Consider the following 27878-nt stretch of genomic DNA (forward strand, 5'->3'; position numbering starts at 1 on the left):
TTTTCGTTCTATGTTATTGCTTTTTTCGCCTTTTCATAGATGATGGTATAAACATTGTTATGTTATGATAATTAAAATATTCTTATCCTCTTAAATTTTTAACTTACATGAGAAAGTTATTGGAATTTAAAAAACACATAATTTTTTTTACAGGATACAATAGTTTTTAACATTATCACAACCACATGGAGAAAGAGCTTAAGAAACTTCGCCAAATGAAAACTTTACTATCAAAGTTTTTAAACATTTTTAAATCTACAAATATCTTACGAAGAGGAGTAAAATAATGTAGCAAAGTGGCGACATGGAGTGCACTCGACAGCAGATACCTCTAGAAAGATTTTGCCACTTAGGTTGCTCAAAAAGAATAAGTCCGTTTCTAGGAAAACCAGACAATTCAGACTATAACTCAGAGAAAAATTAAATCCTGTGTTCGTCGCTCTGTCTCTCCTTAAAAAATTTAATACAGAAATTCTAGACTTATTAAATACAATTGGTTTCAGAAATGCGAGCAGTGGCCCTAGTCCTATATAGACCCAGAGACCAGACATGTGCGTAATTGAAAACATTTTTTTATGAAGTTATCACTTTGAATAAACCAGGAATTAATATAACGCTTGACTCTTTCGTCGAGAAAATCACAAAGGCAAACCCGGCGCTGATCCAAAGTTGTACTTGAAATAAGTAGTCGAGAAAACTTTGGAAATTTATTCTTACATTCTATTATTTTATTAATCTTTATTTATGCATTTTTGTTACGTTGTGTATGTGTTTTTTGAAGACACAGGGCAGCTCAGATTCGTTCATTTTGAAAATTGTTGTTTATCTACAAGAATTCTCTGTCAACACATATTTGTATGCTCATAATTTATTGTACGAAACATTTAAAAAAATCGTGCTTTTTGAGTTGTGGTCTTTAGATGATTCGTCTAGAGAGATTTTAACACTTTTAGTTATGGATGTGAAACTTAAAAACAGTCAAACATTTAAATTTATTTTTCGGCAGCACAAAAAAAAGGATACGGGTGAAAACAAACCAAAATAAAAATAAAAGATAATAACGGTTACGAATATGAAACACTGTTTGACAATCCCTTCCTGGTGTGTTTCTATTTTATACATAAAATTTTGCTCACCGACAATTTTGGAAATTTTATATCATAATTATTCATTTACAAATAATATTACAACTTCAAAGAAAATTGTCCAAAATAGACAACAAGTTCTAGAATTTGCTTTAGCCCCCTAACGACTATCAACAAAAATTCTCTAAAAATATGTTCAAAACACATATGAAACTACAGTCTTCGGAAAGTAATACGAAAGCTCCCCATGTTCGTCTTTTTCAAACAAAAAACGGAACGCTTACATTGGATATATTACACAAATATTACACAAAAAAATGTTCTTGGCGTACACGTTAATTTACAGATATGTGATGGTATGTCTTAACCTATTCGACTAGTTCTTCGGATGGACAGATTACGCTCATGTAACCGTTGATGTCTTCTGGTGTCAGCTGTCGGATGGCCACTGTTGCAGAATTATTGAAAGCTCCACTCGAAACCAAACGGATAGTTGTAGTTTCGCAAGCGTTGATCTCGACGTGTTTTCCTAAAATCAACGATCAATAATAATTAGATCAAAAAATTCAATTTGTTTAGTTAATTCTTGCTGATTAGTGAAGTTTGTCTGTTATTTCGTATTTTATCTATATCTAGATCCACGTATTTATCTACCGCGGGTGGCAGTTATCCCCGCCCAATATTCATTTCCTGCGCCTATTTCCCCCCTGTTCGCTATCTAACAAAAGCTCCAGGTTAATGCTTACGTTAGGGCGGTTTATTGGTCTATTTTGGTCGTACACCGGGCGATACAATAAATTTAATTAAGAAGATGCTTTATCTAACTAACCTGGTTTGGAATCCAGTCCGCAAACAGAATCTGCGAGAAGATTGGCATTGTCCAAGCCGCGAGAGCCTCCAACTTGAAGAAAGTCGCCCAAACCACGTTTTTGACACTGTAATGGAAGCTCAAATGACATTAAATAAATCGGATTTATTTTTTCTTAAAAAAAAAGAAGAGTCTGAATTAAATCATAACTTAACAGTTGTTTTTCAAATAATCTCTGTTCCAACATGGCTTGCGCCAAAGTGTCCCTGCGCCAAGTTGGCTTTGCGCCAAAATGTCTCGCGCCAAGTCGGCCGCGCCGAATTGTCCTAGACCGTCACAATTTTCCTTATTTATATGTAAACAACTGCTCCCTGATTAAGCTATTTATTCTGACATGCAATACCTGCGACCGCACCTTATGGGTGGTGCCTGTTTCGAGTTCAATTCCACGTCCTAGACTTGGGACAACTCCAATATTCAAAGAAGCCACCCTTACTGCTGCCGGAAACAGGGTGCTGACCCTACAGTTTGATCTTTTTCCGTAATTTCGCAAAGTATAAATATCTTCGGTGGATTGAAATAGAACTTTGCAGGCTATAAATATAAAAATATATATTTGTACAGCAAAGGGAAAAGTCAGGAAAATATAGATCATAATTCGTAAATAACCCACACCGGCCGGCTACAGACACGATTTTATACAAAATTAATTGGAAAAAACGTCGGTCGGGGTATGAAAGTTGGTAATTGCGAAACCCTAAGTCTTACTAGGAAAAATTCACATTTTGGTACGTGTAATGTCAGGTCTGATGAGGAATTAAGCGGCGGTAAATTTTTCGGTTTTGTGGAAGCGTTTAGCTTGGAAATTTCGGGAGCTGGTATTATCGGATTAAAGATTTAAAGCTGAATAAAACAGGTATTTGTTTAAAGTTTCGTGTCTTGAAAACTGTTGTTACAAGAAATTTCAGAATACAGAAATACATTAAATATTTTATTTGATCGTGAAACGAATTTTGGTTGTGTAATTACTAAACGGAACATATTTTAATTAAAAAATAATTTTGTGGCTACAAAATTTTTATTATTTAGAGGAAATGAAGAACCTCCTACTGTCAGACTGGTGGGAAATTCGGTACAAGTTCAAACCTTCTGTTTGCCATCCGTGTACATATTTACATATTACATTTTGGCAAATTGGGATCAAGTAGCGACGTTAGATTAGATAGGAAAGTTCAAATAAAATAGATTTCACTTTCCAACCACATCATTACGTATTACGTTAATAATTAATTATTTCAACATTTTCCACTTGTTTATCACAGGTTTTTTGTATTTTTTTTGTAAAAAAAATTTTCATAGTTACTTTGTAAACTCAAGAGTAACAGGAGCATATATCGTCCGGACCTCTATTAACAAAGTTTATTCGAAACTACTGTTTTGCAGACCTTAGATCTGCATAATAAATTTTGTAGCCTAGGGTTTTCATCGACTTTGAACCAGTTTGTTTTATCGTTTTTCTTCCAAAGTACAAGCTGACATTTCTGTTTGTCGTTCGTCTGTCTGTCAAAATTTGTTGCGCCATCTTCTCCAAAAATGACGTCATCGCAAACTATTTTTAAATAAATCTCATTCTAAGTTATAGTTACTTTTTTACTTATTTTACAAAGATACAGAACGTTGATTTATTCATTCGGTTTCTCTAGAAGGCGAATACGTCGTCAAAAAAATTAACCAAAACTATACAGCAAAATTTACCAGGTATGGGTCAATATAAACACGTGGATTTTTTAATTAACAAAAAAATAAATAATAAAAAATTTCGAAATATAAATACAATGTTGTTTGCGCCTTGATAATATATTTTCTTAGAATAACTTCAGCCATATGTCATGTTTCAAGGATATGTTCGTCTGACTAAATCAACAACGGCTATCTGCACACTATTGCGGAAATTATCAGTTATGGTATCAATATATTTGCAATACCTATATTTGTCTCCATTAAAAAAATGGTGGCGTTATATATGAGAAATATTAAAAGAGGATTGATTCGTTTGCAAATGTTTTTTGTTTTTATTTTTTAAACTTAATATGTGTATTAGGAATGTCGTATAGATGGTAAAACGCTAACTAAAATGTGGCTAATCATCCTCATCAACAATAGGATGACGCCATCTCCCAAATTTACTTTAACATATATTTAAATTCTAATTTTAAAATTGAAAAAACCGAATGTTATGAAATCAAATTTTTTAAGATTATTGGAAGCATGTAAATTATTAATGAATATGGGGTGTTATTTACGTCACTGGTTTTTACTTTACGGGTTATCAGAAAACGAAAAGCGTAAAATCAGATTTATAATTTTTTAAAGAAACGGGATTTGTCGCACCATACTTCAAAAGTGCAGGAAGTGACAAAATTTGAAATATCCTTTTCCATTTTTAATTAACATTTCCATAAATTGATAGATGCGTTATTGAAAAAACCCCTCGCCCCTGAAGTATAGCCCAAGAAACACCGTTTTTTCTGGAAAATTCTAAAAGAAAATTTTTGGAATACAATACTATTATTTTTAGTACATATTACACTGCACCAATGTTGATATCCACGTCCTAGTAAAAATATTGATGACGTCATCACAAAATTGTGTAAAGAAACATCTCAACTCGGTAATGCTGGATATGTTTCATTGTACTTCAGCAGCGAGGGAAGTTCTTTCGAAACAACTTTTGACCAATTTTTTTCAGATTCTTGTAGAGCTTACTTTCCTGAATTCTTTAGTCACCCATACCCCACCACTATCTGCTTCAAGTGTATTATATTACGCAACAACACTTGTTTATATTTAGTCTGCAGTGACCAAGAAAGGAAACAGATTAACAATTGATCCAAAATAAATGCGCTGATAAAGGAGAATATATGCCTATGTTAGTGGCTTTTCTCGTTTGAGAATTTTTCAATCAATATTATTTCAGCAAGGACACTTCTGTCAATTCCGACACGTACAGTATATTACTAATAATGAAACACTGAGGTGTACCGTTCTTGAGATTTGATCAATAAAAAATATAATAGATAATAGCAATAAAAAAAAATCACTGTTTCATCTAGATCATATACCCATATACGAGATGTACGAGATGGTGAATGACATCCACCTTTAATTTTTTTTAGGATAATAACCATAACAACCAGTAGCCATTAATCGGTGTGAATTATTATTAATAAAACAAACTGTTATTTTTCATTAACAAATAAACCAAAAAAAAAGCATTTAATAAGACATGTATAAATTATAAACATAAACAAAACCAACAAAAGAAAAATCCATTAAAGCATAACCAACTAAACACTAGAGAAGATATTCAAAATTCCTGCCTTATGCATATAAGTAAGCTTAGAATGTTTCCAAATTTTCATCATTTTTTGTAAAAGTTAGTCAACAGTACTTGCTAAGATAAAACTGATTTTGACAAATGAGATACCCTCTAAGAAAAGAGAAAAGAGCTCCGAATGAAAGATGGATCTTATACTGAACAAAAATAAAATCGATGGAATGAGAACAGGGCGGGTAGGTGGTTCTAGTACTTGCTAAGATAAGACTGATTTTAGCAAATGATGTATCCTCTATGAAATTAAATTAAATTATTATAAGAAAAGCCACTAGAGGCTCCAAAGCGCTTTCAAATTCTTTCCAAATAGGAATACCTAGAACCTCAAGACTGTTTTAAATAAAAAAAAAATGGGGTCCCAAAATTAACTCAGAAACACATCAGGTCAGAATTTTCCAAAAATAGAACACCAAAATCCCTCAAAATTGTTTTAAATTATTTACAAAAAAAATCTTCACGAGTTCTCAAAATATGGCCGCCCCCATTCACCCGCTTTTCTTTTTGATCACTCATTTTATTGGTCGAAAAAAGACTTTTATATCAATAAAGAGTGGCATCTAGACAAAAAAAGTAAAACTAAGCCTATCTACTTACGTCCAAGTTAACGCTAGCCACCCGACATTATTTAATTCTCATGAAAAGTTAGTCCGAGGTAGTTTAGACCTAGCAGCAACTAGCACCATTCTGCAAATATATATAAAAAAAAAAAAAGTAGCCTCCACTTTTTTTTCTTTAATGGTAAGAATCAGTAGGTTGATAGTCTAGAGCTAGCACTCGCTGGATCCATTAAAATAAAGTGGGTTTTTATTCAACAAAGCCATGTAATAAAGGGTTATTTTCGGGGGGAGCTAAGTTAACGCTAGCCCCCCAATATAATTTAAAGACAACGAAAAGCTAGCACCTAATAGTTTAGAGCTAGCACCAACTAGTACCATTAAATAAACTAAATAAAATAATTGAAAAAACCTGAAAAAATAACTCGCATCTATTTACAAAGCATAATTCCCAATCGTGGCCGGAAATAAACTATCTTTGAAAATTAATACATTACAATCATGCTTTACTTATAAAAACTCATGTTTTCTGCATTGAACAGAACATTAATGTCTAATTAAATTACATCACTTGCGTTCAAATCGTTCTTCATTTATTTCAACACACTAAAAATTAGGCCATGATAAACGTGATCATTTAATATTTGTCCACAGTCATACATTTGACTAACATTACGAGTACGTACTTAAATAACAAATTTGAAATCACAAGCGAGACTATGAAGTTTAGTCATTTGTAATTTATAAATGCGAGGTTAATGACGAAAACCTTTGTAAACTCTAAATTCCTAAAAATATTATTAAAATAATTTAAAATACTTGAAACTTAACAAAAAATGTGTCTAGAAATCAAGAACAAATTATGAAGTTTTACTATCCGTAATAATAATCCCTATTTTGGGGCAAGCGTCTTATCTTTAGTTTCGCGCTTAGTAATATAATAAATAAGTTCAGTTAGACGAAATAGCATTATTTGTGAACAGTTTAGTTGGCCTTGCAAAATTTGTATTACTAACGATAACTGAAACGTTAAAGACATTTCTTACAGTTTTTACAAAACTAATTTTTCTATTGGTTAAAATGCAAATTATTTTCTAACATACATTTACTAACAAATTATGTGGACCAACATATTGTACGAAAAAGATGTGGTTCATGTAAAACCGGAAATTTATAAAGAATGATAGATTTAAAAAGTCCGTATTTATTAATCGAACCATTAAGTGTACATACTCACACAAATGAACCGACGTCACGTTTACCTGGTATTCCTAAACAAATTTCCCACAAAAATCAAAATTATAGTTTAGGCGGTGTTACTGGAATCCGAGGGAGTCGAAACACACCTCTTCTGGACCTTCTGTAGGATATGCATTTCATCACAACGAAAATGTTTGACATTTATTATGTTGCATGTTGCTTTTTTTATACATTATAGTTTTGTAAAGGAATCTCAAATGTCGTTTTAATAAGTGCAATATTTTTTTGTTATGCTGTACCCAGTATTTTCCTATTTCTTTTGTATCTCTTTTTTAAATCAAAAGTATTATTAAAGTGGTAACCTCTATTAGATGAGCATGTTGGAACTTAGTAGTTGTAAATTTGTATTAATTTATCGCTCCCCTAAAACAAATTTAAGTTACAGTGTGATTATTTTATCTGTTCACACCTGGATAAGTCTGAATAGGCAACACATTTTACTTTCCATAAATGATTTCCTCTTAAATTTCTGATAAATAATAAATAACGTGTAGATGGCAACGATTGTACAAAAATTATGATAAATTAATTGTAGCAGTCAAATTATATATTTTCAACTTTTGCTAATAATGTTTTTGAATTCCGAAAAAAACCGGTATGTCTTTAACTTTGGCAAAATGTGATGGAAATTTTGAGGCTGTCGTTCATTTATATGCCAGGCGATACCATTCCTTTGAACCAAGCATTTATTAAACTTGAAAAAAGCTTAAAAGAAGTTGATCAATTTAAGAAAACTAAAGTTAGGCATCGTACAGTAACAACGCCAGAAAATGAAGCTGCTTATAAGGTGTATAATATGTTGCCTACATCAAAGTATTCAGGCGTGAACAGATAAAATAATGACCTTGTATTTACTTAAAAGAAAACACACTTTGGAAAATGGAGTTACAGTTAAGTCGAACTTATTTTTAAATATTTGCCTACAATATATGTTTTTTGTAAATTATTTAGTAGAAAAGCTCCAAAAAAAAAAACGCTTGCCCGAAAATGGAGATTTATAATTACAAATAGTAAAACTTCATAATTTGTACTTGACTTCTAGACACATTTTTTAAGTTTCTAGGATTTTAAATTATTTTAATAATATTTTTAGGAATTTAGAGTTTACAAAGGTTTTCGTCATTAACCTCGCATTTATAAATTACAAATGACTAAATTTTATAGTCTCGCTTGTGATTTCAAATTTGTTATTTAAGTACGCAATGTCAGTCAATTAATTGTATGACTGCGGAAAAATATTAAATGATCACATTTATTATGGCCTAATTTTTAGTGTGTTGAAATAAATGAAAAGTGATTTCAACGCAAGTGATGTAATTTAATTAAATATGTAGATAATGTAGATATTAATGTTCTGTTCAATGCAGAAAACACAACTTTCTATATAAATAAAGGATGATTGTAATGTATTGTATTAATTTTCAAAGATAGTTTATTTTCGGCCACTATTGGGAATTATGCTTTGTAAATAGATGCGAGTTATTTTTTCAGAGCTTTTCAATTTTTGTATTTAGTTTGTTTGCTAGTTGGTGCTAGCTCTAAACTATGAGGTACTAGCTTTTCATTGCCTTTAAATTATATTGGGCCCCCGAAAATAACCCCTTATTGCATGGCTTTGTTGAATAAAAACACACTTTTTTTTAATGGATCCAGCGAGTGCTAGTTCTAGACTATCTACTGATTTTTACCATTAAAGAAAAACAAGTGGGGGTTACTTTTTTTTTGGTTTTTAATTTTTTAATATTTGCAGAGTGGTGCTAGCTATGAGACTATAATGGTGCTAGCTGGTACTAGGTCTAAACTACCTCTGACTAATTTTTCAAGAGAATTAAGTAAAAGGCTTTTATTTCAATAATTAGATGGTGCTAGCTGGTGCTAGGTTAGAACAACGAGGTGCTAGTTTTTGAGTAAAATTCATTAACTTGGTGGTGCCAAGTTAATGGACACGAATTTTTCAATTCTGAAAAAATACAATCTCGAAAAAATTGGTCTAAGATTATTTATACAGAATTTCCCTCGCCCATGACATACAGTCTAATAAAATTATAGTTTCGGAAATTTTATTTTTAATGATAATCCGTATAAGTTAAAATTTACAGATTATACCAATCGAACCCACGATCTTCGCGTTGTTAACAGGAGACCCTAACCCATACGCTTCGCTTACATTATTCTCATAAAACTTTGTTATTCAATTTGGATTCTTTTGGGAAAATCTGGACGACTAAGAGAAAACCTAAAGGCGGATTTGTAAAGCACAAGTATAGGAGTATGTTAATTTATAAAACCTAAACGATTTTTTTTATGACAAGTTTCAGTTGACGTCTTCACAGTGTAGGTGGGGATGATTAGACAAATTTTGGTTCACCTTTTACCATGTATACTCCTAACCTACAACTTCCCAGCAATTTTTTAAAATAGTGAAGGAATGTTTGGGATGTCGTTTCTTTTTAAAAAAATGAAAAAATCTTTGGGACTGTTGTGTCTTTTTTTAATGTGAAAAATATTTGGGGCTCCTAATGCTCTGTTTTTGAAAAAGTTTGAAAGAATCTCTGAGGTCACTTTTTTTAAAGAGCATGAAAGTGTTTTAGGGTAAATTGTGTAAGGTAAAACATTTTTCTGGATTTCTTGGGTCTTTTTACTTCCCGAGCGTAAGCAAAGGAAGTATTGTAATCGAGTCCGTCGGCCGACTCTCTACTTTTACGTTTTCTCGATCTTTCATGACCCCTAGAAGACGAAGAAATAGGTCTCCCATTTCCGTCTGTCTGTCCGTCTGTCCGTCCGTCTGTCCGTCCGTCTGCCCGTCCGTCTGTCCGTCTGTTGTCCCGGATTTTTATTAGACAGATAATCTCCGAAAGTACTCGACCGATTGTTGTGAAATTTTGTACTTATATTAAGAATATCATGTAGATGGTAAAACGCTAACCAAAATTTGTCTAATCATCCCCACCACTAATGCGATGACGTCACTTCAAAATTGTACATAGTAAATGGGTTTTCAATTGTATAAAATAACATAGTCCTACACATGTAGTTTACAACTCTGAATCGACTTTTCACCCGAAACGTCCAGATTTTTGGAAAAAAAATCAAAATTATAAAACAACATTTTGAAATTTAATTTTTAATCTGCTAACCAGAATGCTTTGAAATGTTGCAGATGTTTTAAGGCTATAAAGAGCATCATAAATCTTTAGTCAAAAAATATTTGCTTATCCCCTCCAAAAACTTGATGACGTCAGCTCAAAAGTTTGTGGAATAAATCATATCTAAAATGTACAAAATATGATGAGTCTGTACTTGTGATCTATCACTCCATTCATATTTTTTGGATTTGCATATACAGGGTGACTCAAAAAAATTAATGAATGCGTAAATATATTTTATTGATTTAATCAGGAACTACAAAACCGAATGCTCTGAAATCTTGCAGATGTTTTAAGGTCATAAAGAGCATAATAAATGTTTAGTCAAAATATATTTGCTTATCCCCTCCAAAAACTTGATGACGTCAGCTCGAAAGTTTGCCGAATAAATCATATCTAAAATGTACAAAATATGATGAGCCTGTACTTGTCATTTATCACTCCATTCATATTTTTTGGATTTGCATATACAGAGTGACTCAAAAAAATTAATGAATGCGTAAATATATTTTATTGATTTAATCAGGAACTACAAAACGGAATGCTCTGACATCTTGCAGATGTTTTAAGGTTATAAAGAGCATAATAAATGTTTAGTCAAAATATATTTGCTTATCCCCTCCAAAAACTTGATGACGTCAGCTCGAAAATTTGCCGAATAAATCATATCTAAAATGTACAAAATATGATCAGTCTGTACTTGTGATATATCACTCCATTCATATTTTTTGGATTTGCATATACAGGGTGATTCAAGAAAATAAATGAAAGCGTAAATTTTTTTACTGATTTACTCAGGAACTACAAAACCGAATGCTTCGAAATCTTGAAAATATTTTAAAATTATCATAAGCATGGTAAATTTTTGATCAAAACGTATTTGGTCGTCCCCCCTAAAAAATTTATGATGTCACCACAAAATTTTGCTGAAAAAATCCTATCTAAAATGTACAAAATATGGTGAGTCTCTTCTTGTGATTTATCATTCCATTCAAATTTTTTCGATTTGCATATACAGGGTGACTCAAAAAAATTAATGAATGCGTAAATTTATTTTATTGATTTAATCAGGAACTACAAAACCGAATGCTTTGAAATCTTGCAGATGTTTTAAGGTTATAAAGAGCATAATAAATTTTTAGTCAAAATATATTTGGTTATCTTCTACAAAAAACTGATGACGTCAGCTCAAAAGTTTGCCGAATAAATCGTATCTAAAATGTACAAAATATGATGAGTCTGTACTTGTGATTTATCATTCCAATCATATTTTTGGATTTGCATATGCAGGCTGACTCAAAAAAATTAATGAAGGCGTGAATTTATTTTATCGATTTAATCAGGAATTACAAAACCGAATGTTTTGAAATCTTGGGAATATTTTAAAGTTATTATAAGCATGGTAAACTTTTGTTCAAAATGTATTTGTTCATCCCTCCTAAAAAAATTGATGACGTCACCCTTAAATTTTGCTGAATAAATCCTATCTAAAATACAAAAAATATGATGAGTTTGTTCTTGTGATTTATCATTCCATTCATATTTTTTAGATTTTCTTAAGAGGTGGTTCAAAAAAATTAATGAAGTCAATTTATTTTATTGATTAAATTAAAGGCAACACTTATTATTAGTATTACACCGCAACCAACCCAATTTGGTGGACACAAAATTTGTTAAAGGAAAAACTCGGTTGAAACATAAGGGTAGCACGCTTATTTACATCGACTTTAACATTACAGACCTGCATTTGTTTTATTTGCTCACTTGGTTCCGCGAATGTGAAATAGACATGTTTATAATCAACCAATTGTGAATTTCACCGTCAAGAATTAAAATAAAACCTAATGTTTTATATAATAAGCGGAAGTCGAAGCAATAAAACCGATGGTCGTTTTGTTTACAGTTTCTCTGTTTGACTCTCACGTATGCTGTTACGCCTGTCATCTTAAATTAAGAATGTTTATACATACACGATTTTCAGTTGCCTCTGATACGTATACGTGAGTAAATTGTTTCGTTATTTTATTGATTATTACAAATCAATATTCAAAACGACCCAATTCATTTTCCCGAAAATTTGAGAATATAATAATTTTATTCTTAGTATTACACTACATCTATCCCAACTGATATACGTGTCCTTGCAAAAATGTTGATGACGTCATCGCAATTTTTTTTTAAATTCCCACTACAAAAATGTAATGAGAAAAAAAACACAATAGGCATGCAGTCGTCAAGTTTCCGACAGCGAGGGAAGTACTGTCTAAACTCTTTAGACCAATTTTTTTATCTAAAACGGCAAATGATACATTGTTTATTATGAATAAATTCTAAAACAGAAAATTTTAGTTAGCTTTGAAAATACTGTCATTGATTTGCCAGTGTGTTCTGAAAAGCAAATTTCTAAAAGTTTCAAAAACACTGCATTAATATATATAATAATATAATACTATTTAATAATTAATATAATACTATTTATCGTTTTCTTCAAGAAAAATGGAAATGCCTTAGCATATTTTTCTTTGCTTCCGCACATTATTTATTATATATATGCATGTGGCGAAACGTATATATCAAGAGACTCTTCTTTAACCACATGTGCACGTACTATTAATTTGTTGTTAATATTGATTTTACTCTTTCTTACAAAAATTTGGCCCAAACTGCCGGCATTTCTTACTATAGCCTTGTCGTGCTTTGAAATGCTTCAAATTTTTACTGTGTGCTCTATATATGGTGAAATGTTCAAAGTGACATTTATTAACGTAACAAAACTACTACTTTGGTATTTTTTTATATTATTGCTACCCCTTATATTGATTTACAATATAATTTTTGATAATTTCGAAGCGGAAAATTTGCCGAAATCGATCGTAAATATTTTTTCACTACTTCTTGGAGGCGCAGACTCTAACATTGTATGTAATACAGCAGATGCAATCATCTATCTACTTTTAATCATTATACTACCAATATCACTTTCTAATTTAATTTTGGGAAAAGCTGTGAATGACATAAAGTTGTTGGAACAACAATCGGATGCGCAACGTCAAAAAGCAAAACTTCAATTTATATATCGTACTGACATGTTAGTGAGATGTACTAACATGGTTATAAATTGTATAAGAAGAAGAAAAATAATAACAAAAAAAAAACAACAGTACACCATGTTTGGTCTCAGCACCCATCAATTCTCGTAAAACCCCAGGCCGCACTAATTTTATTTGCAAAAACAGAAACGACAATATATTATTTGACGAACTAATTATCGAAAGTCTTAACCTATTTTTCAGTAAAAAAAAGAAGTCAATTTATGTTTTTTCAGGATATTTGGAAATTAATGTTGCGAAAGATAACAACGACAAACCATGAATTTAATAATTCCTCATATCATACTTTGTTACTTTGACAATTGCGAAAGTAGTGTTCTGGAAACTTTTTAAATTAGTCGTATGGTAATTTTTATAAATTTAATAATTATCATAATTTCTATTCATTATTTTTATTTAATATTGTTCGCTTATTGTTATTGGGTATTTTGTAAAAGTTATCATTCTTCCTTTTGTATTTTCATTTCATGTAATTGGGTGTTTATCCATTGGGAATAAACGCATTATTATTATTATTATTATTGAGACAATTTTGTTTCATTATTCATTTAAATTTATAATTTTAAACAAAATTGTCCGAAATAAATGACAACTTCTAGTAAATGCCTCTTAGCTGTTAGTCACGTTTTGTTGTAAAGTTTTTGTAACCAGGTCTTATTGATAATAAAAATCTTGATTGTAAATTTTTGTTCTATCTTACTGCTTTTTTCGCCTTTTCATAGATGATGGTATTAAAATTGTTGTGACCATTAAAATATCCTTATCCTCTTAAATATTTAACTTACATGAGAAAGTTATTGGAATTTAAAAAACACATATTTTTTTTTACAGAATACAACAGTTTTTAACATTAGCACAACCACATGGAGAAACAGCTTAAGAAACTTCGCCAAATGAAAACTTTACTATCAAGATTTTAAACACTTTTGAGTCGAAATTAAAACAAACAATTCCCAAATAAATCATGATTGTCTACAAATATTTAGAGGAGTAAAATAATGTAGCAAACTGGCGACATGAGAATGCACTCAACATCATAAAAGCAGATACCTCTAGAAAGATTTTGCCACCTAGGTTGCTCAAAAAGAATAAGTCCAGAGAAAAATAAAATCGTGTGCTCGTCACTCTATCTCTTTTCAAAAAGTTTAATACAGAAATTGTACACTTATTAAATACAATTGGTTTAAGAAATGCGAGCAGTGGTCCTAGTCCTATATAGACCCAGAGACCAGACATGTGCGTAATTGAAAACATTTATGAAGTTACGACTTTGAATAAACCAAGAATTAATACAACGCTCGACTCTTTCGTCGAGAAAATCACAAAGGCAAACCCGGCGCTGGTTCCAAAATTGTACTTGAAATAAGTAGTCGAGAAAACTTTGGAAATTTACTCTTACATTATTCTGTTATTTTATTTATCTTTATTTATGAATTTTTGTTACGTTGTGTATGTACTTTTTAAAGACACAGTGCAGCTCAGATTCGTTCATTTTGAAAATTGTTGTTTATCTATAAGAATTCTCTGTCAACACATATTTGTTAGCTCATAATTTATTATACGAAACATTTATGGTAAAATGTTCAAAGTCGTGCTTTTTGATGTTGTGGTGTTAGATGATTCATCTAGAGAGATTTTTACACTTAATTATGGACTTAAACAGAGTCAAACATTTGAATTTAATTTTCGACAGCACAAAAAAAGGTTGCTGTTTTATCCGGCTTTTTAAACAGAAGGATACGGGTGAAAACAGACCAAAATAAAAATAAAAGTTGTAGATAATAACGGTTACGAATACGAAACACGGGTTTGACAATCCCTCCCTGGTGTGTTTCTATTTTATACATAAAATTTTGCTCACCGACAGTTTTGGAAATTTTATTTCATAATTCATTTACAAATAATATTACAACTTCAAAGAAAATTGTCCAAAATAGACAACAACTTCTAGAATTTGCTTTAGCCCCCTAACAACTATCAACAAAAATTCTCTAAAAATATGTTCAAAACACATATGAAACTACAGTCTTCGGAAAGTAATACGAAAGCTCCACATGTTCGTCTTTTTCAAACAAAAAACGGAACGCTTACATTGGATATATTACACAAACATTACACAAAAAAATATTCTTGGCGTACACGTTAATTTACAGATATGTGATGGTATGTCTTAACCTATTCGACTAGTTCTTCGGATGGACAGATTACGCTCATGTAACCGTTAATGTCTTCTGGTGTCAGCTGTCGGATGGCCACTGTTGCAGAATTATCGAAAGCTCCACTCGAAACCAAACGGATGGTTGTAGTTTCGCAAGCGATGATCTCGACGTGTTTTCCTAAAATTAACGATCAATAATTAGATCAAAAAATTCAATTTGTTTAGTTAATTCTTGTTGATTAGCGAAGTTTGTCTGTTATTTCCTATTTTATCTATATCTAGATCCACGTATTTATCTGCCGCGGGTGGCAGTTATCCCCGTCCAATATTCATTTCCTGCGCCTATTTCCCCCCTGTTCGCTATCTAACAAAAGCTCCAGGTTAATGCTTACGTTAGGGCGGTTTATTGGTCTATTTTGGTCGTACACCGGGCGATACAATAAATTTAATTAAGAAGATGCTTTATCTAACTAACCTGGTTTGGAATCCAGTCCGCAAACAGAATCTGCGAGGAGAAGATTGGCATTGTCCAAGCCGCGAGAGCCTCCAACTTGAAGAAAGTCGTCCAAACCACGTTTTTGACACTGTAATGGAAGCTCAAATGAGATTAAAAAAATCGGATTTATGATTTCTTAAAAAAAGAAGAAGAGTCTAAATTAAATCATAACTTAACAGTTGCTTTTCAAATAATCTCTGTCGTTCAATGCATGACTTTATCATTTACATAACGCACCCCTACCACCAACCATCTGTACATGACACGTCACAACAACATTACCTATTTATATGTAAACAACTGCTCTCTGATTAAGCTATTTATTCTGACATGCAATACCTGCGACCGCACCTTATGGATGGTGCCTGTTTCGAGTTCAATTCCACGTCCTAGACTTGGGACAACTCCAATATTCAAAGAAGCCACCCTTACTGCTGCCGGAAACAGGGTGCTGACGCTACAGTTTGATCTTTTTCCGTAATTTCGCAAAGTATAAATATCTTCGGTGGATTGAAATAGAACGTTGCAGGCTAAAAATAGAAAAATATATATTTGTACAGCAAAGGGAAAAGTCGGGAAAATATGGATCATAATTCATAAACAACTCACACCGGCCGGCTACAGACACGATTTTATACAAAATTAATTGGAAAAAACGTCGGTCGGGGTATGAAAGTTGGTAATTGCGAAACCCTAAGTCTTACTAGGGAAAATTCACATTTTGGTACGTGTAAGGTCAGGTCTGATGAGGAATTTAGCAGCGGTAAATTTTTCGGTTTTGTGGAAGCGTTTAGCTGAAATTTCAGGAGCTGGTATTATCTGATTAGATTTAAAGCTGAATAAAACAGGTATTTGTTTAAAGTTTCGTTTCTTGTTGTTGTAAGAAATTTCAGAATACAAAAATATATTAAATATTTTATTTTATCGTGAAACGAATTTTGGTTGTGTAATTACTAAACGGAACACATTTTAATTAAAAAATAATTTTGTGGCTACAAAATTTTTATTATTTCGAGGAAATGAGGAACCTTCTACTGTCAGACTGGTGGGAAATTCGGTATAAGTTCAAACCTTCTGTTTGCCTTCCGTGTACATATTTACATATTACATATTTTGGCAACTTGGGATCAAGTAGCGACGTTAGATTAGATAGGAAAGTTTAAATAGAATAGATTCCAATTTCCACCCACATCATTAATTATTTCAACATTTTCCACTTGTTTATTACCGATTTTTGAATTTAACTCCACGCATTTTTTTTTTTTTTGTATAAAACAATTTTCATAATTACTTTGTAAACTAAAGAGTAACAGGAACATATGGCGCCCGGACCTCTATTAACAAAGTTTATTCGAAACTACAGTTTTGCAGACCTTCGATCTGCATAATAAATTTTGTAGCCTAGGGTTTACGTCGATTTTGAACTAGTCTGTTTTATCTTTTTCTTCCAAAGTACAAGCTGACATTTCTATTTGTCGTTCGTGTGTCTGTCAAAATTTGTTGCACATCTTCTCCAAAACATTGATGACGTCATCGAAAACTATTTTTAAATAAAAGATACAGAACGTTGATTACGATTTATTCAAAATTTACCAAGAATGGGTCAATATAAACACGTGGATTTCCCAGTTAACAAAAAATGAATAAAAAAAAAATTACGAAATACAAATACCTACAATGTTGTTTGTTCCTTGGCAATATATTTTCTTAAAATAACTTAAGCCAGATGTCATAAATGATTGAAGGATATGTTCGACTGACTAAATCAACAACGGCTATCTACGCACTATTGCCGAAATTATCAGTTATAGTATCAATATATTTGCAATATATTTGTCTCCATTAAAAAACTGGTGGCGTTAGCTAAGAGACATATTAAAAGAGGATTCGCTTGCAAATGTTTTTTCTTTTTATTTTTCAAAGTTAATATGTGTATTAGGATTGTCGTATAGATCGTAAAACGACTAAAATGTAGCTAATCATCCCCATCAACAATAGGATGACGCCATCTCCCAAATTTACTTTAACAAATATTTAAATTCTACGAAATATGAAACTCCTGCAGATGTGGTTTATAAATCCGCGTTGAGTTTTACCCTAAACATCTAGATTTTTTCGAAAAAATTTAAAATTGTATTTTACAATTTAATTTTAATATTGAAAAAACCGAATGTTATGAAATCAAATTTTTTGAGATGATTGGAATCATGTAAATCATTAATGAAAATGGGATGTTATTTACATCACTGGTTTTTACTTTACGGGTTATCAGAAAACGAAAATCGTAAAATCAGATTTATGATTTTTTAAAGAAACAAGATTTGTCGCTGAAGGAAGTTCTGTCGAAATAATCTTCTACTAATTTTTTTTATCGTGACAAAATTTGTAATATTCTTTTCCATTTTTAATTAACATTTCCATAAATTGATAGAAACGTTATTGAAAAAAATCCCTCGCCCCTGAAGTACAGCCAAAGAAACACCGTTTTTTCTGGAAAATTGTAAAAGAAAATTTTTGGAATATTTAATCATCTATACTCCGTCACTGTCTGATTCAAGTGTATTATATTACGAAAACACACTTGTTCATATTTAGTCTGGAGTGACCAAGATAGGAAACAGATTAACAATTGTCCAAAATTATGAATATATTGATAAAGATAGAATCTATGCTATGATAGTGACTTTCCTCGTTTGAGAATTCTTCGATCAATATTATTTCAGCAAGGACACGTCTGTCAAATCCGACACGTGCAGTGTAGTACTAATAAAAAAACACGGAGGAGAGCACCGTTCTTGAGATTTGATCAATAAAAAAATATAATAGATAGTAGCAATAAAAAACAATCGCTGTTTCATTTGGACCAAATACTAGGTGTCTGGAAAATGGCGCAATAACTCTTCAGTATTTTTTTCTTTATGCTGTAGATTACGAAAAAGTATATATATACCTTCGGCTTACCGGCTTACTTTCTGATTTCTTTTTGATCACTCATTTTATTGATCGAAAAAAGACTGCTCGACCTCCCGATTTCTCGATTTTTTCAATTTTTTGAATCTTCAATTTTTGGTTTTTTTTTTTACCTTTTCGAGTTTTTGATGTTTCGATTTCTCTATTTTTCAATTTCTCCATTTTTTAATTTTCTGTTTCGATTTTTCAGTTTTCTAATATTTCTGTTATTCGATTTTTCAATTTTTGTCGTTTCTAAAATTTCGATTTCTCGTTTAATCGGTATTTTCAACTTTTCGATTTCTGGATTTTTTGACTTTCCAACTTTTCGATCTTTCCAATTTTTGATTTTGCCCGTTTATCGACTTCTCGAATGTTCAGTTTTCCAATTTATCAATTTTTCATTTCTTCGATTTTACAGGTTTTTGATTTTATAATTTATTGATTTTTGAAATTTTCGATTTTTCGATTTATCTGTTTTTAATTTCATTGTTTTTTTTTTATTTACAACGAGATGAATATGGGATTTTAGTTCAGTAAGTGGTAAAATCTACGATTTAAAGAAAACTTCAAAGTGACCCCGCCCACCCACCCGATGACTTATTTTATTGAACGAAAAAAGAGTATTAGCTATGTCGTTAAATAGTAGAATCTAGACAAAAAAGACAAAATTAACCCCACCCACCTTCGGTTTTGAATTTCATTGGTTTATTTTATGTACTGTGAGTTGCAAATTAGATTTAATTTTAGCAAGTGATAGAATCTACATTTCAAAAAAACTTCAAAGTGGCCCCGCCCACCCACACAGTTTTCTTTTTGATCACTCATTTTATTGGTCGAAAAAAGGCTGCTCGACCTCTCGATTTCTCGATATTTTCAATTTTTTGATTTTTCAATTGTTGTTTTTTCTTATCTTTCCGAGTGTTTGATGTTTCGATTTCTCTATTTTTCAATTTTTCCATTTTTTAATTTTCTGTTTCGATTTCTCAGTTTTCTAATATTTACACGATTTTTCAATTTTTACATTTTTCGATTTTTCAATTTTTGTCGTTTCTAAAATTGGGAATTTCTCGTTTAATCGATATTCTCAACTTTTTGATTTCTGGATTTCTGACTTTCCAACATTTCAATTTTTCCATTTTTTTCATTTTGCCCGTTTATCGACTTCGCGAATGTTCAGTTTTTCAATTTATCAATTTGTCATTTCTTCGAGTTTACAGGTTTTTGATTTTCCAATTTATTGATTTTTGAAATTTTCGATTTTTCGATTTATCGGTTTTTAATTTCGTTGTTTTTTTTTTATTTACAACGAGATGAAAATGGGATTTTAGTTTAGTAAGTGGTACAATCTACGATTTAAAAATAAAAACTTCAAAGTGACCCCTCCCACCCACCCGGTTTTCTTTTTAATCACTCATTTTATTGAACGAAAAAAGAGTGTTAGCTATGTCGATAAATAGTGGAATCTAGACAAAAAAGAAAAAATTAACCCCACCCACCTTCGGTTTTGAATTTTATTGGTTTATTTTATGTACTGTGAGATGTAGATTAGATTTAATTTTAGCAAGTGGTAGAATCTAGATTTAAAAAAAACTTCAAAGTGGCCCCGCCCACCCACCCGGTCTTCTTTTTGATCTCTCATTTTATTGAACGAAAAAAGAGTATTAGGTATGTCGATAAATAGTAGAATCTAGACAAAAAAGACAAAATTAAACCCACCCACCTTCGGTTTTGAATTTCATTGGTTTATTTTATGTACTGTGAGATGTAGATTCGATTTAATTTTAGCAAATGGTATAATCTAGATTTTAAAAAAACTTCAAAGTGGCTCCGCCCACCCACACGGTTCTCTTTTTGATCACTCATTTTATTAGTCGAAAAAAGACTGCTCGACCCCTCGATTTCTCGATTTTTTTCAATTTTTTGATTTTTCAATTATTGTCTTTTTTACCTTTTCGAGTTTTTGATGTTTCGATTTCTCTATGTTTCAATTTTTCCATTTTTTAATTTTCTGTTTCGACTTCTCAGTTTTCTAATATTTCAGTTATGCGATTTTTCAATTTTTGTCGTTTCTAAAATTTCGATTTCTTCGTTTAATCGATATTTTCAACTTTTCGATTTGTGATTCTTCAATTTTTGTTTTTTTTACCTTTTCGAGTTTTTGATGTTTCAATTTCTCTATTTTTCATTTTTTCCATGTTTTAATTTTCTGTTTCAATTTCTCAGTTTTCTAATATTTCTGTTATACGATTTTTCAATTTTTGTCGTTGCTAAAATTTCGATTTCTCGTTTAATCCATACTTTCAACTTTTCGATTTCTCGATTTTTTGACTTTCCAACTTTTCGATTTTTCCATTTTTAATTTTGCCCGTTTATGGACTTCTCGAATGTTCAGTTTTTCAATTCATCAATTTTTCATTTCTTCGATTTTACAGGTTTTTGATCTTCCAATTTATTGATTTTTGAAATTTTCGATTTTTCTCTTTATCCATTTATAATTTCATTGTTTTTTTTTTTTATTTACAACGAGATGAAAATGGGATTTTAGTTTAGTAAGTGGTAAAATCTACAATTTAAACAAACCTTCAAAGTGACCCCGCCCACCCACCCGATGACTTATTTTATTGAACGAAAAATGAGTATTAGGTATGTCGATAAATAGTAGAATCTAGACAAAAAAGACAAAATTAACCCCACCCACCTTCGGTTTTGAATTTCAGAGGTTTATTTTATGTACTTTGAGATGTAGATTAGATTTAATTTTAGCAAGTGGTAGAATCTACATTAAAAAAAAATTCAAAGTGGCCCCGCCCACTCACCCGGTTTTCTTTTTGATCACCCATTTTATTGGTCGAAAATAGACTGCTCGACCTCCCGATTTCTCGATTTTTTCAATTTTTGATTTTTCAATTTTTGTTTTCTTTACCTTTTCGAGTTTTTGATGTTTCGATTTCTCCATTTTTCAATTTTTCCATTTTTTAATTTTCTGTTTCGATTTTTCAGTTTTCTAATATTCCTGTTATACGATTTTTCAATTTTTAGATTTTTCTATTTTTCAATTTTTGTCATTTCTAAAATTTCATTTCTCGTTTAACCGATATTTTCAACATTTCGATTTCTCGATTTTTTGACTTTCCAACTTTACGATTTTTTTATTTTTTGATTTTGCCCGTTTATCGAGTTCTCGAATGTTCAGTTTTTCAATTTATTTTATTTACTGTCAGAAGAAAATTAGATTTAATTGTAGAAAGTGGAAAAATCTACGATTTAAAAAATCTTCAGTGAGGCCCCGCCCACCCACCCGGTTTTCTTTTTAAAAACTCTTTTTTTTTGGCATTTAAAAGCGGCATTAAAAAAAACATTCTGAACGGTTTATATTTAAGGTTAAGATTATGAATTGTGTCAGGAACTTAACCATTGTTGCCATTTTAAATATCTTCATGAACATTATTATAAAAATTTAATAATTAAACTTTCCAACTTTATAATTTTGTTGAAGATTTATATAAAACTTAGAAATTATTTTTTAAATGAATTATTATTGAAGAAAAGTGGTAAACAAACAATGGCCTACTTACTTCTAAAAAGCTCGTGAATGTAATACAGTTAATAATAATCAGAATAATTATTCGCTTGAAATGGTCCCTTGTTAAAGTAAAGATACACACACAAAGTTTAGATTTTATCTGTTCAACTTTGTCGTAAACAGAGCGTCATCAATCATGTTTAATTCTCTAGATTTCTCGCCTTTCTCTCATGTGCCTCTGTGACCCTCCAGCTTAACAACAAATGCCACTTTCAACCCATTTCTTCCAAAATACACAAACATTTGCCATTACTTTTATAATCTCTGATATAATTTTAAGTACCCTTTTCATTAATAATAAACACTACTTGACTTAAATATTTAAGTCATCCACAAAGTTTACCTTAACCCAAGAAAGAAATTTGCACTTACGAGTCGGATTTTTAATAAACCTCACGCTGAAGCCAAAACTTGTCCCTTTGGCTGGCATCCGATATTGTATAAGCGCCACATTCTGCGAGCTCTTAAACGTCTGTTTGACTTTCCTCTTGCCGCAGAATTCGGTAAATCGCGAATTCATGGGCAGAGGATGATCCGAAGGGCTGGGGAAAAACTCGCCATTCAGCTCCCAGCCGTCCACGAACTGAAAGAAAACTCAAATTAGGGAAAAATGTAATTGTTGTGCCGGTTATGAAAAGCTGTAATGAAAATCCCGCTGATTGAAAAATAATTGGATGAGAAGGAAATGGGATTTTTCGGCTCTTACCGACACTAAGCCTCCGTTCTCGCAAGGGACGTCTAAGTAGCTGAAGTGGACCTCGATGATCTCGTCGGGCTCGCTGAAGATGTACGCTCCGCAGGCTGTACCATCGGCTAAGGTGGATTTGTGGTAGAAGTCGCCTTCATCCGATGTCATAAATATGCAATCTGGAAGTTTATGGGGGTTTTATGGAGGAGTTATTGCAAATTTTGTCTGGGGGATGTGTGATGGACGTGGGATGGATTTATGGGGAGTGTGGGAGGTGAAGCTAATTTTCAGAAAAAAATGGATGCTAGTGTAACTGCTGTTGGATTTTTTGAAATATTTAAATAGCGAAAAGAAAACCTTGAAACCTTTTCCATTCTTGTCTTTATTCGAATTATTTTATTTCATTCTAATTAACCATGAATGGCGGGGTATATTATTTTTCTTCTGTTTTTAAAATTAAAACTTCACGAAGTAAGTTGCCTCGCCTCCATTCTTCTTTTGATAAAGTTTGTAATTTGGTGGCGGAAGTTTTTTAAAAGCTGGTATTTATAACTAAATTAAAAAAAAGTTATTTTTAGCAGATACGAACTTAGCAAACCATTCATAAAAGTCTTTGAAACAACTTATTTTTCTCAGAATTTATCAATAATTCCAATCTACAGAGAACATTGTAGGAAAAGTCAAATTTGGTTGTGATTTTATTGTTGTTAATTATAAGTATTGTAATCGAGCCCATTGGCCGACTCATTACTCTTGTGTTTTTTTTAACGTTTCATGACCCGCCAGAGTACGAAAAAATAGGTCTTTCGTTTCCGTCTGTCTATCTGTCTATCTGTCTGTATGTCTGTCGCCATCTCGAAATTTTGTCGAATAAATCCCCTCTGAAATACGCAAAATACTATGACTCTATTTTCAGAATTTTATAACACGGTTTTTCGTTTTTTCTCTTCCTTTATTTCTTCAATGTTTCTGTTCCTTTAATTTTTCAATGTTTCTTTTTTCAATATTTAACTTTTTCGAGTTTTGAATTTTTTAGTGCTTCAATTTTAAGGATAATGCCACTGCTAGAGCTATGGATTTCTCGATTTTTCAGTTTTTTGATTCTTCAGTTTTTAAATTTTTCAGATTTCTGGGTTTTCTAGTCTTTGATTTTTAAAATTTTCGAATTTTCGACTTTTAGATTTCTCGATCTTTCAATTTTTCGATCCCTCAATTTTTTTCCAGTTATCAGTGTTTCGATTTATCCATTTATCTATTTTTCGATATTTCAGTTTCGGAATTTTTTAACATTCGATTCTTACATTTTTCGATTTTTCCTTTTCTCACCTTTTCAGTTTTTTGATGTTTCGGCTTCTCTATTTTTCAGTTTTTCCATTTTCTAAATTTCTGTTTCGATTTCTCAGTTTTCTGATATTTCCGATTAACAATTTTTCAATTTTTCGATATTTTCAACGTTCCGATTTCTCGATTTTTTCACTTTTCATATTTCCGATTTTTTTCATTTTTTTTTATTTTGCCCGTTTTTCGGTTTTTAATTATCAGTTTTTCATTTCTTAGATTTTACAGGTTTTTGATTTTCTACTTTATTGATTTTTAAAATTTTCGATTTTTCGATTTATCGATCTTTCACTTTTTCGTCGCCTCAATATTTGTTCCATTTATCAGTTTTTCGATTTTTCGATTTATCAATTTATATATTTTTGATATTTCCAGTTTGACATTTTTGAACATTTCCATTCTTACACTTTTCTTTTTTTTCGGTTTTTCGTTTTTTTGCATGTTCGACTTTTTGATGTTTCAATATCTCTATTTTTCAGTTTTTCCATTGTTTAATTTTCTGTTTCGATGTCTCAATTTTTTGATATTTCTGTTTTACGATTTTTCAATTTTTCAATTTTTCGATTTTTCGATTTTTCAATTTTTGTCCTTTCTAAATTGTTGACTTCTCGATTAATCGATTTTTAAAATTTTCGATTTCTCATTTTTTAACTTTTCAACTTTTCAATTTTTCCATTTTTTGATTTTGCCTGCGTATTGACTTTTTCAATTTTTAGTTTTTCGGTTTTTTAATTTTCCAATTTTTAGATTTTTGGATTTATGTAGGTTCCGATGCTACAATTTTTCGATTGTTCATTTTCCCGATTTTTCAATCTTTCGATTTTTCTATTCATCGATTCTTCAAATTTTAAATTTTCAAATGTTTCAATTTTTTAATGTTTCGAATTTTCGATTTTATGCAATTGTGATTCCTAGTGTTTTCGATTCTTCGACTTTTCGTTTTTGATGTCCTGATTTTGCAAGATTTCAGTTTACGATTTTTGAATTTCTAGAATTTTCAATTTTTCGATTCATCAATTTTTTGATTTTTTAAATTCTTACTATTCTCGATTTTGCATTTTTTTTAATTTTTAAATTTTTCAACTTTTATCTTTCCATTTTCCAATTTTTCGGTTCTTCAATTCTCAAGTTCTGGATTGCCAATTTTTAGATATTTATACTTTTTCGTTTTTTCATTTTTGATTTTTCAGTTTTACAATTTTGCAATTTTTTCATTTTTATGATTCGAAAATTAAAAAACCTAAAAACTGAAAAAAACAAAAATTTCAAAATCGAAAAAATGGAAAATCCAAAAATTTCTAATCGACGAACTGAAGAAACGAAAAATTGAAACACTAAAAAACTAAATATCAAAAAACTTGAAATTCGAAAAAAATTCATGCATTGGAAAATTATAAGAAAGAAAAAACGAATCGAACGGAAAATTGGAAAATCCAAAAATTATAATGTCCAAAAAATGTAATACTGAACGATCGAAAAACTCAAAAATTAAATTAATATAGCTTTCTCAGTTTTCTAATAATTCCGTTCTACGATTTTTCAATTTTTCCATTTTTCGATTTTTGTCGCTTGTAAATTTATTATTTCTCGATAAATCGATTTTTTCAACTTTCAGATTTTTCGATTTTTTGACTTTTCAACATTTCGATTTTTCCATTTTTGAATTTGCCTGCTTATTGATTTCTGCAATTTTCGGTTTTTCAGTTTCTCAAATTTTCAATTTATCAATTATTCAATTCATAAATTTTTCAATTTAACAAATTTTCAATTCATCAATTTTTCAGTTCTTCGAGTTTACAAGTTTTTGGTTTTTCAATTTTTTGATTTTTAAAATTTGATATTTTTTCGATGCTACAATTTTTCTTGGACTTTTTAATATCTCGATTTTTAGATTTATCAATTTATTCGTTTTTACATATGTATTTCAATTTTGGGGTGTTTCAAGATTTCGATTCTTAAATTTTTCGATTTTTCGTCCTGATTTATGGATTTTTAAAAATTTTACCTTTTCGATTTTTCGATATTTTAAGTTTCGATTTTCCGTGTTTTAGCTTTTTCGACTTTTCGATTTTTCGATTTTTCCGATTTTTAGTTTTTCTATTTTTCTGTTTTAATTTTTCGAATTTTTAATTTTTAATTTTTTTAATTTTTCTGAATGTTTCGATTTCTCTACTTTTCGGTTTTAGATTTGTCGATTTTTAAATTTTTCGAATTTTTAATTTTTTCGAATTTTTTTTTTTCAAATTTTTTATTTTTTGGTTTTTCAATTTTCCAATTTTCAGATTTTTGAATTTATATAGGTTTCGATGCTACAATTTTTCGATTATTCATTTTCCTGATTTTTCAACCTTTCGATTTTTAAATTTTAAATTTTCAAATGTTTCAATTTTGTAATGGTTCGAATTTTCGATTTTATGCAGTTGTGATTCCTAGGATTTTCGATTTTGATGTCCTGATTTTGCAAGATTTCAGTTTGGGATTTTTGAATTTCTCGAATTTAAAATTTTTCGATTCATCAAATTCTTACTATTCTCGATTTTGCATTTTTTTGATTTTTAAATTTTTCAATTTTTATCTTTCCATTTTCCAATTTTTCGGTTCTTCAGTTTTTCAAGTTCTGAATTGCCAATTTTTAGATATTTATACTTTTTCGTTTTTTCATTTTTTATTTTTCAATTCTACAATTTTGCAATTTTTTCATTTTTATGATTCGAAAATTAAAAAACCTAAAAACTTAAAAACCAAAAATTTCAAATTCGAAAAAATGGAAAATCCAAAAATTTCTAATCGAAGAACTGAAGAAACGAAAAATTGAAACACTAAGAAACTAAAAATAGAAAAACTTAAAATTCGAAAAAAATTCATGCATTGGAAAATTGTAAAGAAGAAAAACGAATGTCCAAAAATGTAACATTGAACGATCGAAAAATTCAAAAATTAAATTAATATAGATTTCTCAGTTTTCTAATATTTCTGTTTAACGATTTTTCAGTTTTTCGATTTTTCAATTTTTGTCGCTTCTAAATTTTTGATTTCTCGATTAATCGATTTTTTCAATTTTCCGATTTTTCGATTTTTTGACTTTTCAACATTTCAATTTTTCCATTTTTGATTTTGCCCGTTTGTCGACTTCTCGAATTTTCAGTTTTCAATTTACCAATTTTTCAATTCTTCGATTTTACAGGTTTTTGATTTTTCAATCTTTATTTTTAATTTTCGATTTCTCGATCTTTCGGTTTTTCGATGCTTCAATTTTTCTTGGACTTTTAATTACTCGATTTTTCGTTTTATTTTATTTATTAATTT

At 30.5% G+C, this 27878-nt stretch overlaps 2 protein-coding genes across 4 annotated transcripts in view; both read right to left on the bottom strand.

Moving 5' to 3' along the window:
* Positions 1-1359: 1359 nt before the first annotated feature.
* Positions 1360-14593, bottom strand: LOC135127380 (corticotropin-releasing factor-binding protein-like). The gene is made up of 5 exons (XM_064053826.1): positions 14587-14593; positions 14058-14069; positions 2297-2487; positions 1915-2020; positions 1360-1614 (listed from the first exon to the last, which is right to left on the bottom strand). The coding sequence occupies exons 1-5, from the start codon at positions 14591-14593 to the stop codon at positions 1454-1456; spliced, it is 477 nt and encodes a 158-aa protein (XP_063909896.1). The 3' UTR covers positions 1360-1453.
* Positions 14594-15438: 845 nt separating this feature from the next.
* LOC135127217 (corticotropin-releasing factor-binding protein-like) overlaps positions 15439-27878 on the bottom strand; it is a 62697-nt gene continuing 50257 nt past the window's right edge. For 2 of the 3 annotated variants that reach the window (XM_064053610.1, XM_064053608.1), the window contains 5 exons: positions 23253-23413; positions 22919-23129; positions 16351-16541; positions 15991-16099; positions 15439-15693 (listed from right to left, as the gene is read on the bottom strand). In XM_064053610.1, coding sequence (XP_063909680.1) covers positions 15533-15693; positions 15991-16099; positions 16351-16541; positions 22919-23129; positions 23253-23413 — 833 coding nt within the window. In that variant the 3' untranslated portion in view covers positions 15439-15532. The remainder of the gene's footprint in view (positions 15694-15990; positions 16100-16350; positions 16542-22918; positions 23130-23252; positions 23414-27878) is intronic. The other variant, XM_064053609.1, reaches the window with a different exon arrangement.

The sequence above is a fragment of the Zophobas morio genome, unplaced genomic scaffold (genome assembly GCF_036711695.1).
Source record: "Zophobas morio isolate AGI-343-1 ecotype UQ-CSIRO unplaced genomic scaffold, CSIRO_AGI_Zmor_V1 ptg000011l, whole genome shotgun sequence".
Classification (NCBI taxonomy): Eukaryota; Metazoa; Arthropoda; class Insecta; order Coleoptera; family Tenebrionidae; genus Zophobas; species Zophobas morio.

What these genes read in the sequence shown, in the direction of transcription:
- LOC135127380 (XM_064053826.1), bottom strand. An exon ending in CCCATAAGGTGCGGTCGCAG is followed by an intron (nt 2,021 to 2,296) that starts GTATTGCATGTC and finishes CTTCCATTACAG; the next exon opens with TGTCAAAAACGTGGTTTGGG. An exon ending in CGGACTGGATTCCAAACCAG is followed by an intron (nt 1,615 to 1,914) that starts GTTAGTTAGATA and finishes CGTTGATTTTAG; the next exon opens with GAAAACACGTCGAGATCAAC.